The following is an 11,451-nucleotide window of genomic DNA, read 5'->3' as shown; positions in this document are numbered from 1 at the left end:
TGTTGTTGTGTTGGAACTGGCTGCTGGCATATACTTCTACTTCACACATCTTGTATACTTCACTGATCTCTACCATCACTTACCACCGAGTTCATCAGGATTCCACTCACACAATACTAACTGACTGGAACCACACAACCACTTCCCTTTTGGAAGCAGAATGATTCCTACACACCCCCTTATACACTTCGTGTATGTGGGGGCATAATAAGCATCGTAGATCTGAAGGTTCCATGAGTAGCAAACATTTCTCATTGGCTCAAATTCTTCTCGCTGGCTGGCTTACTTGTACACGAGGTACACGTAGAGCAGGGGGCCGGGCTACAGCAGTAGCCCGGCCCACCAGTCTGACGTGGACTGCTGTCAGCTGCGGCTGGTATTTGGCTGTATTTGACCCGGCATCATCCAGCTTGAAGTTCACACTACTGGGAGGATACGACTGAACATGCTGATATGAGAGTTTCAGCTTGAGAGATGCATTCGCTCGCGTAGGTCATAGAAACTGACCTTTTTCAGAAGGTATTCAACCCTGTAATTTTGAATAGTTAGGAAGCAACAAAGCAGTGCTTACAGGAGAAAAGATGGCGGCAGAAAAAAAATCCAAGGAACTTGGAAAGAAGAAGTGGCACTGTAGCTCAACCACTGTCATACAATCGTAATGATGGGGGGTCCTTCAACCCAGTATCCGTCTCGTACTGGTGTTCCCATGTTGCTACCTTCGTCTTCAACTGCAGCCTCGATGACCTCAAGCAACCTAATGACATTGATTGGCTCCAATCAAGGGTGATTTGCTGAAAATACCATCACTTCCCCATCACCATAAAATACGTCCTTCCTTTGGCTGGTATATCGTGGTCTCATAGAGGGGAGAATACCGAGTCTCTCTCAATCTCACATGGATGATCAAGCTTTCAATTTTGTCAGATTTTCAGATTGTGCTGTCATAATTGTCCTTGCTTCCTCAGCTCCATATGCAACAATAGACAGACTCCGCCCCCCTTCTTCTCCACAAACTCTTTCATCACCATGGTGACGGTGATGGGAAGCGAGGCACAGATCCCTGAAGGCATCACAGCTGCAGATCATCTGCTGTTAAGTATCCAACAATGATGATGATAATGATGATGATGATAAAGAGAGAGTGTATAGGAGTCCTTGGGGGGAGGGGGATGACGGGGCGGGATTGTGTGCCCAGAAATCATTCTTCAGCCCCACCCACGGCTCCCCTGGCATCAAGGCTGGCCGACTGGTCCGACGTGGACTGCTGTCGGCTGCGGCTGGGCTTTGGCTGCTTGGCGTCCCCGGCACCGTCCGCCTTCTGATTGGCACTGATGGGAGGCTGCGAGTAAACATGTTAACAGAGGAGTCAGCAAACAGGAATCATATAACCAGTCAGCACCCATGTATTTCCACACAGATACAAATACTGTATACACTAAATAATTCGCAATGTTTTTATTTTCGCGAATTTAAAAGCACACGAAAATATTAATTCTGATCGTGACTTGCATGTGATGAGCACACATACATTTCTGCAATCAGTACTGTACTCCATATAGAATACTACTCAAGAGTTTCTTATTTGCTTGTTCAGCTGAAAAACGCCAGTACAGTAGTAGTACATAATATGTGTGTACATATGTGTGTCTATGTATTTGAATAATCACACTTTGTAGCCAACGCTACTGGCAAAATGTGACGGACATTGTAAAAGATTTCTGCCAGCCTGTTCTCTCAAAACATTACTTGTCAGTTATATTCATGTTAAAATACCATGGCAATCTGGCAGCACACTGGTTTTCATGCATGGAAATGTCAAATCAAATTCTGTCTTTTTTCCTGAATTGGAAGAAAATGTATGAGTAAGCAACTGTGTAATGCAAAATTTTACGAACCTGCTTTTACATTTTTAAGCTGCTTGCCATACAGAATTGTAAACGTGCAAATGTAAAGCCATTTATGGTACCCTTCATGTTACACATACCTCCACTCGGAAGTCCTCCAATGTTCGGTATTTCTTGAGGGCCTCGCTTAGCTCTGGCAGGATCCCCAGCTCCCTCTTACGAGAGTACTTCAGGTACGCCCAGAACTTCTCCAGGCCATACAGTTGCCCTGTGGGGGAATCAATGCCAAGGAGACATCTGTACTTGATCTCACCCTTCACTAACAACCTTGCTTTTCCAAAAGATATCTCTCCAAGATTTGTAGGACTCACCTGTGGTATTGTTTAGACTTGGAAGTCTAAATCTAACTGACCTATTCAGGACAAACAGATTTTACTGATATCCTAATCTCTCAAATGCATGCAAGCGCTTACACAGTGTCAAGATACTGTGTTCAGGGTGGCTTTAACCGTTTTTAAGAATCAGAGAACCAAAAGGGTAAAAATGTTATCAAGATCAGACCTACATGAAGAAAGTTACTGTATTCGTAATTTTTATGTTTTCTAAGAAGAGAAAAATAGATGTTTCCTTCATCCTTTCACCAACCATCCCTGCCCCTCTCCCCTCCCCTTCGCCACCCCCCCCCCCCCCCTTCTTCAATGTCCATCTACTTCTAAATGGATGGGCTCACATCATTTAGACCAGGGCCCCATTTCATAAAAAGTTGATATGATAGCAACTCTTGCTGGAATGGCTATTGTCGTGGTAACAACAAGAATTCAGCCTCCTGATCGGCTGTTGCTATGGGAAGTTGCCATTCCAGCGAGAGTTGCGAGAATAACGTCTTCTCTGAGACGGGACCCAGTTGATCCACCAACCTGACTCGTAGTCCCGCAACGTCTCCAGCTGGAAGTCCTTGAAGATGTCGGGGCGGAACTTGACCTCCAGGCCGTAGCTGAAGTAGCGGAAGAGACACTCCACTCCGTAGCGGTAGCCCTGCTTGCCGTCCTCCACCGCCAGGTTGCGGAACTCCTCGTACATCTTCTTGTTGAAGTTGGTGCGCAGGAAGAAGGACCAGAAGCGGAAGAGAGTGTTCATCTCCTGTGACTTGCCGATGCCTAGCTTCTTTCGCTCTGTGTTAGTGTGGGAAAAATGAGACAGACCATGCCATTATTGGAAATCAAACATAACAAAAAATGTCAGCTTACTACAGTTTTTGTTGGACGTTGCATTCGACAAATGATTCGGCACGCCGTACACCGGGGTACCGTTGTAACCCGGGGTACCGCGTTGTACAGCGCCATCTCATGCCCATTATTTTATAATGCGTATCCGAATTCAGATACGCCGATTCAGAATTCGGATACGGCAAAGTCGTAGCAATGAACTAGCACCATAGGTGTTTTTCGAAGTACACTTGCATGCATTAATTGTTGCATAATCACAAATAAGAAAACATTTTTGTGCATAATAATACTAAAAAATATTTTGACACATTTTTTGGTAAGCCAGGGTACAGCGCTGAAAAAAAAATAATTAATTCAACAAAATGGCGAATTTTCATTTGGTACCCCAGGGTACCAAATATTGCATCAAATGCTGCTGAAATTCATCTAAGCTGTACAGCTAAGGCAACCAGTGATCGTCTGTAGGGCCAGAGCGATCAGCTAACACGACTTTTATATATAGATATGTGCGTAGCATCATACTGTACACGTAATCAAAGGGAACAGTGAACATTTCCATGACAGGGGCCACAGTATGGAACCTGTCTAGAATGGCCACCTGTCCCGAATGACCACAATTTTCCCTTTTGAGTAGTCATTGCAGGCTGGTTTGACTGTATCAGAAGGATCATCCTCCACTACAAACAGAGCAGATAATCTTGGATCTATCATGGTGAAAACTAAGAGCTGGCATCACCTTTAAGACATTTCTGGTGGTATTTGTGGTAGGCGTGCTGGGTGAAGTTGTTGTCCTTGAGCAGCTCATGGGACGGATGCTCAAACTTGGGGAAGCTCTGCGGAGTGCCGTAACTGGTACTGATGGGGGCTCCTTCAGAAGGTGAACTGCAAAATGGAGAAGAAAAAAAAAATATAGGAATGAAAATCTGACAAGTCGCACCTACAGCTGCACCATCTGTAAGTCAAAATTCAGTTTCTGTTTCAATTTGTTTACTTCCCCACTTGTAAAAGTGAAATCATTATGACAAAATCAACAATGTTCACGTCAAACATAAACAAGAGTACTTAAAAGAAATAGACATAATTACGTGTATCATATACATACATACATTTCATTGTAGCTTTCAGTATACAGGCAGAGGAGACCATTATCAGTGAGTAGATTTCAATAGTCAGCAAACAGTGAAAACCAGGCACATTGTCCCATACAAGAGAAATCTACACTATGAATTTACCAGTCTTGCCACCTCTATCTAACTTGTGAAAAGAATATGTGAGGTTGTTATACAGTCCTTTAACATTCTTGCTTTGAATCTATGCTGTATATCACTAGGAATGTCAATTTAATCTTCAGCCTTACTGAACACACCTATGAAGGCTAGTTATAGTGATAAACATTCAATGACCAACCCTCTGTGAGTAACTGGAAATGTCAAAGATGCCAGACATAAATAAATGGGTCCATGTTGACTTTTGCAAAAAATCTTACCTTGTCGAAGCGTGCCTTGACCGTGGTGGATGCTCTCTCGAGTCGAGAACCCAACCGACGTGACTCTCTATAGGTGGGTCCTCACTGTGCTTTGTCTTGCGTTTCCTTGGTGTCTACACAACGACAATCATGCAAAATTGACAAATTTAAATCAATATATACAAGACTCACTAACTATACTGTATATATTGACAAGAAAGAACGGAGGTAAAATTTTATTGAATGCTAAAAACAGAATACCCCATCATTCATAAATCAGTATGTCATTCACATAACATTCATTAACCCTAATCAGGCCGTGCTTTTTTGGCTATGCTATAACCGGAGGAGGGTGAGATCTCAGCCATCCGTGGTGTGATCGCAACGAAATTTCATTTAAGTACGGAGGAGTGGAACCATCACAAGAAGAACATGTGTCTCACCTTATTATCCACTGGCTTGGTCTCCTTCATGACTGGGTAGAACCTCGGCGACATCTGCGCCTTGCCGCGAGGCGTCTTGGGTGCCCTCAATGCTTCCCTCAGCTGGGGACCCTCTGGAATTGCCGTGGGCAACGACCTCGCCACTGTGGGTTCCGCTTTGATGGAGCGAACTGCATGGTGTCAAACAAGTCATTGACATTAAAACAGCACTTCTCAGACGTAGCAAAGTGAAAGGTACAAACTACATTTTAATGTCTGCATCTCAGGTCAATCTCAGAAGAAAGTTGCTTGTAAATAAATAGCCGTAGTCACACTGGCAAAAGATCGAAAATTTTAAGATCACAAAGTCTTTACAACCTTTTGTTGTCCGTTCACACTGGCAGCCAAACTGCTCCATCTTTAGATTGAGAAGTTTGGATTATTGGTGTATGTGCACAAAAAAAAAAAGAAAGAAAGAAGAAAGAGTATACAGTCTGATAGCTAGTGATTGCGACGAACAATGAACATCTGTCCATCACGATGGCGTGTGCTTTGGAGGCACCTTCTGAAGCAGATGGTGGATTGGTTACGTGGCAAACTTTGCAAAGTTTCAGTTTCTAGCGTTCACAATAGCAAAAGATTGCCAAGTTTGGTGGGGATGAGGAAATATCCCTAGATTGAGTGGGAAGTTTTGCAAGTTTCGCAGAAAGTTTGCGGACACACTGGCAAAAGATTGAGATCTTAACTTCGTGATCTTTAGCCTGTGTGACCGCGGCTCTGCCCCCCCCCCCACGGAAGAAAGCAGTAACTGCATAGCTGCTGAGCTGAGATAAATGCGATTTTGTGTTTTTTGCAGATTCTTTAAAAACACAGAAACATTCAAAAATAATTTTGTGGTATGATTATGCACCATACCTAGTTGTCTAACAATACCTAGGAAAAAATTATGTTTCCATTATTTTTTAAATGTTATTTAGGAAAATGCAGTTACTGCGGTGGCTCACCCTTGATTCTGGGTAGTTTCCCCACGGAAAAAAGCAGTAACTGCAGACGGCCAGGAGTCTGCTGTTTTCCCCATGGAAAAAAGCAGTAACTGCACATGTCACATGACCATAGGAGGAGAATTGTTACCACCACCAGGTTATAATGTTCTTCTACTTTCTGGTTAGTCTAGATCTATAAGATCTAGGACCTATCGCTCGACCTAGACTAGGTCTTGTCGATTGAATGGCATTCTGTGTAAAAATAAGGTAGACACCTATGTAGGGCCTACCCTAATTGAACTTTGGAGTGCCCGGCCTGGCCCCTGACACATGACCCTGGACTAGACAATAAAGTCAAGTCTCTTCGTCTTAGATCCTAGTCGAACTCTGACGTTACACTTAAGCTAGACGACAGATCTAGATCTAGATCTACAGTGCTAGACCTAGGTCTATTACGTTAGATTAGGCCTACTGACATTTTGTCTAACACGAAACAGTTAACAATAGATTAGAATCTAGATCTAACTGTTACTCTGTAACGTTAGATCTGGTAGACCTATTTTAAACTTTAGGGCCTACATCTAACATTAGACTAACGTTAGTGCATTAATACTAGTGCTCATCTCCCTTCAATATATTTTCAGCTCACCTAGATTTTCTGGTTCTGGACAAAGCCATGGCTACCATGACTTTTCCTCTGCAATTCAAGATAGATTTACAGGCATGCCTGGACCGCAGAAACTGTGTGACAGCATGGTTAGCACTGGCATGATCACTCAGACTGTACCAGACCTGCAATCACTGTGCATGCAAGTGATGAGTGTGATGTGATGCAATGTTTAGCTAGTTACTGTATGCTGCAGAATTTATGCGCATGCAGCTGCTGCACGCGTATTCTGCACTCTGAGCGCGCTGAGTCTGCCAGGTTTGCTAGTCTCCAGAAAGAAGCTTTTTCTACAACTTGTCATATGATTCCCTGCGGGCAGAGTCAAGTTACTGGTGAAACAATCTTTTTATATCTACTCTCCTAAATTATGGGAGAAACTACTGTTTACATTGTTTAAAAAAAATAGTAGAAAAAATAAATGGTATTAGGGAAAAAAATATACAGGAAGGACTATACAGAGTCTGAATGATAAAGACTAAATTGTTAGTTACTGCTTTCTTCCGTGGGCTTTGTTAGTTACTGCTTTTTTCCGTGGGGAAACTTGCAAAGTTGAATCAACTGGATGCAGTTACTGCTTTTTGCAAAAGTGAAAAATTGTATTTTTGGTCACTTTCATTTTTCTTTTTGCAAAACTGACCTATTAACATTGGAGAGCATTGGGTAAACTATTCATTTTTGCAAAAAAGTAGACATTCATAAAAATGTCAGTTACTGCTTTTTTCCGTGGGGGGGGGGGGGGGGCTAATGACATTGGACCAAATGTTTTGGAGCCAAATTGAAAATGACAACATGGCTGAGTAGAGTACTCACCAGCACTCTTCAGGATAGGAATGCCACCTTCCTCCACATCCTTGGACACCTCCTCCGAGGCATCGCCCTTGGGCGGGGCAGGGGGCACCTGTTGCCTGGTGTGAGGCTTCTCCGGGGTCAGGTTGGAAAACTCTTCCTTCGTGATGGTCTGGATCTTGCTGAATGCCATGGCGGCTATGGGCCCGGCGCCGAACCCACCAGGAGCCATCGCAGCAAGTTCAGCCTGCGAGAGAAGCGTATAAACTTATCACTATTTTCGCTCTTCATGTACCCTGGGCACTCCAGCAGGCCAGCTTCAGTAGAATACAAATTTAACATTACAAATGTTTCCAGATTACCTGCTTTTGTGCAAAGACAGACATCGAGAATTGTACACACTGTGATATGCAATAATACATTATAACTTAAAGTGTGAGTGTGATATTGGTTGAGAAATGGATAGGGTAAGTTTTCTTCTTTTTTTTTTTTCATTCGGAGACTGGAAAAAAGGGTGTAAACAGAGGGGCATTACGCTCTGCAATGGTGTACATCATCCTACCACCTATGAACATTTTGTGGTTCTTGATTGCTAAGATGCTGGTCTCCTACCCATTCTAGTCTGAACTTTTATGCATTCAACAAGATGTCCTTCTTATTGGAATATCATTTCACATTAACTTTTACATATTTGAAAGACAAATCATATGAATGTGGAGTAAGTTGTGTGCTCAGTAAATGATCTTCAAATTCTTCTCTTCCACTAAATCTAAATCTAAATCTTTATCTCTTTCTATTCAACATTTCTAAAGTGGTAATACTGTAAAAGTGGAAATTTTCGAGGTGTTGAAATTTTTGCGCATTTCGCGCAACCCGAAACTAGCGTGAAAATAAAAGCATGCGAATATTTTTGCATGTCATATGTTCCAGTAGTTGAAGTCTTGATTCCACGGAATTAAAAACATGCGAAACTGTTCTTTCCCCGCCGAGCGCGAAAAATTAGTCGCGCAAAAATATCCACTTTTACAGTATAGTTGCATGATGTAACTGGTTTTGCTAAAATAGGCCTTTCTAACATTCCCAGATTCTCTTCTCCTGAGTGGCACTATAATCTATGAAGACTAGCTGAGATTATCTGATCTAATCTAATCTAATCTAATCCAATCTCATCTAATCTACGAATGATCAAGGGAGAGCAGAGCAAAGAGCGAGTCCGCGCCATAGAGGGGCATTCCTCCTCCCAGAAGTCCATCTAATCTAATCTAATCTAATCTAATCTAATCTAATCTAATCTAATCTAATCTAAGCTGAGCAGAGCACAGCAGAGCAAAGAGCTAGTGCGCACCATAGAGGGGCATTCCTCCTCCCAGAGGTCCATCTCATAGTAGTAGAGGCCATCGTTGATGATCTTGGCTAGCTCGGCCGTCATCTTGGAGCGGGACATGTGGTAGCCAGTCCTGTCGCCCCCGGGGTGCTTCTTCAGACAGGGCGGGGTCTGCGTCACGATGATGATCTTGTTAATCTCGTTATCAGAGATCTCGTAGTCCTCATCGTCATCGTCAGACCTACGAATGTTTAACAAAAAAAAAAAAAAATTGCATTACATATGTACTAAAAGCAATTTTTTATACCTCGTGGGTTCACTGTAACTTACACTGATGTATATGAAAGCAGATGCAGTGTTACATTCTTTCTCAAGACAAGTGGCTCTGAGTATATTTGTGTAGATATGCAAACATTAATGTCAGACGGGCCAGTATGTCAATCATTTTCCAAAGTTGCACATGTTTCTTGCCTACTTAGATACAGTAACACTCAATTCATTAAAGCCCTTATCACCAATATTGCAACATCTAGAGTTAACACAGACTGGATATAATCAAATAACTTGCTTGTTGTATATCATGCTTGCTTTCTTTTTTGCCACCTGGCTTCTTATTTTTTCATTTAAGTATTAAAAGAAATGGTTTCCAGTGTAATCCACTAAATTGACTAACAAGTGGGAAATATACATTTCGTGATCCAACTGCAAATATGCAAAAATTTAGTCAGCACACCCAATTAATCAATATACTTGGATATATAAATTGTTATTCAGCAAACTCATGACACAAACACAAAAGTCTGTTACCATTCAGAAAATGTGTTCTTCCTCCCTGTGATCTCAGTCAACTCCTCGTCGAACTGAAAGTCTAATTCCTCCTTGGCCCCCTCGGGGTCACGGAAGTCGGGCTGGGGCGACGTCGCTCGCTGGTGGGGAAGGAAATTGCACGAGAGATAGAGAGAGTGAGTGCATTGTGAGAGAGGTAAGAGCTAATCAGCTATAATAATGCTTAGTCTATAAGACTGCTCATACAAGTTGTCCTGTAAGGGAGATTGCAACGTCCATTAAGAGCCTTGCATCATCACCGAGGTCACCCACGAGGGTGCATGACTTCGCCCTTGGTGACTCATCACAAAGGCAGAACTCTTTGCTTGCATCATGAGGAGGAGGGAAGCATCGGAACATTATACACAGACACAACCAGGCCGCTCATGGAAGACATCCCGACAAAAACAACTGTAGATCACAACCAATACAGTTATCAAAATTAATTGCAGTGACCATGTAATAACAAGAATGCCAATAAATAACTGGTAGCTGCCTACCTCTTAGAATGGACTCTGAAATTATTAAATGCTGTAACTGCTGTATGCTGATGATGTACCGGATCTCATATATTCTTCTGTCAGGTTTTGATACTCATATGACCAGCCTGCAGCAATTGGGATCAAGTCTGCACAGGTCATGGTCTTGAATTACAGATCTTCTTAATTTTGAGCAAATACAAATGACACATTTCCTCACCTTGTCTTTGGGGGTCGGGGCCTTGTGTCTCCTCTTGACCTCCGTCCAGTTTCCTGGCTCCTTCTCCGGCAAGCTTGTGGACAGCCCAGGGGTCCTGGGCGTCTGTAGGGTGGACTGTCCGCTGGCGGGCACCCCGTTCTCTGGTACCCTCTCATGCACATTATTCTCCCCTGGAGTGGGGGAGACTGGGGCTGATTCTGAAATGTAAGGGCGGACGGGGGATTGGCATTGGTAAAACAGGGAGAAGAATGATATTTTAATCTAGCTTTCAAACATACTAGTGAGAGCTTGTCGTAGAATCAATCCTTCTATCAGGATGATATTATCTATGAGATAAGATAGCAGTCTTGTAAATCACAACAGTTTAGTCTTCGCAATCTTTGCAGAAAAACTGTGCTTCCAAATTTCAATCATTAACAAAAGATAGACAAATCATCTCTGACTTAAAGACCTGACATTAAATTGCTAAAAAGTTGCATTGACAGATTTCAATCATAAACACTAACTACATATATCATCACTGAATTGTTGTCCTGACATACATGAACAAATCCCAAATATTGAATGAATTTCTTTTCAATGGGAACAGGGCATAGTGACTTCATACATTTGGATTTGGGTTTTTTCTACAAAGCGACAGGGCCGTTGTCACTTAATTGCAGAATGTGAACAGCACCTTGGTATAATCATCAGTCACAATGCCACTGTTCACATCTTCCTTTCTTTTCTTTTTTTTCTTTTATCTTGATTTCTCTTTCTTTTTGCCCTTTGAACAACTTCTTGCTGGCAAAGAGCAAGCTACTACACCATTATGAAATATTTTTTTAAATTATTATTAACTGTGTGACGCTACGAAAATTGACATGACACAATCAGTGAGATTCCACAGAGCAACCAGGGAGACATTTGAGTAAGATATGAATTGAATTTCATTTAATTTAATTCATATGCATCTCACCGGGCAAAAGGGTTCCTGAATCGGGGGGTTAATATTCTGTTATCTACACATAGAGATATATTGACTCTCTTGGTATCACTGCATTAGGTGCACTATGATAACCAAGTTATGTGTACATCTCATTCTACCATCTCTATGTATCCCTGTTGAATACTATTTCATACCAAAAGATGGCTGTATGCTTCATATTTTCTATCACATTTGAAAAGAAGACTGAATTATATACATATCAGATCACGACTGTGCTATCCT

The 11,451-nt window shown here is 42.2% G+C and overlaps 1 protein-coding gene across 1 annotated transcript in view; it reads right to left on the bottom strand.

The window, feature by feature from the left end:
• Positions 1–597: 597 nt before the first annotated feature.
• The window catches only part of LOC140235190 (uncharacterized), a 34,953-nt gene continuing 24,099 nt past the window's right edge, over positions 598–11,451 (bottom strand). The window contains exons 11-20 of the mRNA XM_072315225.1: positions 10,242–10,438; positions 9,525–9,643; positions 8,739–8,958; positions 7,418–7,640; positions 4,979–5,148; positions 4,557–4,669; positions 3,807–3,952; positions 2,762–3,016; positions 1,985–2,112; positions 598–1,339 (exon numbers count right to left, since the gene is read on the bottom strand). Of these exons, the coding sequence (XP_072171326.1) occupies positions 1,199–1,339; positions 1,985–2,112; positions 2,762–3,016; positions 3,807–3,952; positions 4,557–4,669; positions 4,979–5,148; positions 7,418–7,640; positions 8,739–8,958; positions 9,525–9,643; positions 10,242–10,438 (1,712 nt within the window). The 3' untranslated portion in view covers positions 598–1,198. The remainder of the gene's footprint in view (positions 1,340–1,984; positions 2,113–2,761; positions 3,017–3,806; positions 3,953–4,556; positions 4,670–4,978; positions 5,149–7,417; positions 7,641–8,738; positions 8,959–9,524; positions 9,644–10,241; positions 10,439–11,451) is intronic.

Source organism: Diadema setosum, chromosome 11, assembly GCF_964275005.1.
Source record: "Diadema setosum chromosome 11, eeDiaSeto1, whole genome shotgun sequence".
In the NCBI taxonomy this organism is placed as follows: Eukaryota; Metazoa; Echinodermata; class Echinoidea; order Diadematoida; family Diadematidae; genus Diadema; species Diadema setosum.
The sequence above is the reverse complement of the archived record's forward strand: the minus strand, read 5'-3'. Positions and strand labels throughout refer to the sequence as shown.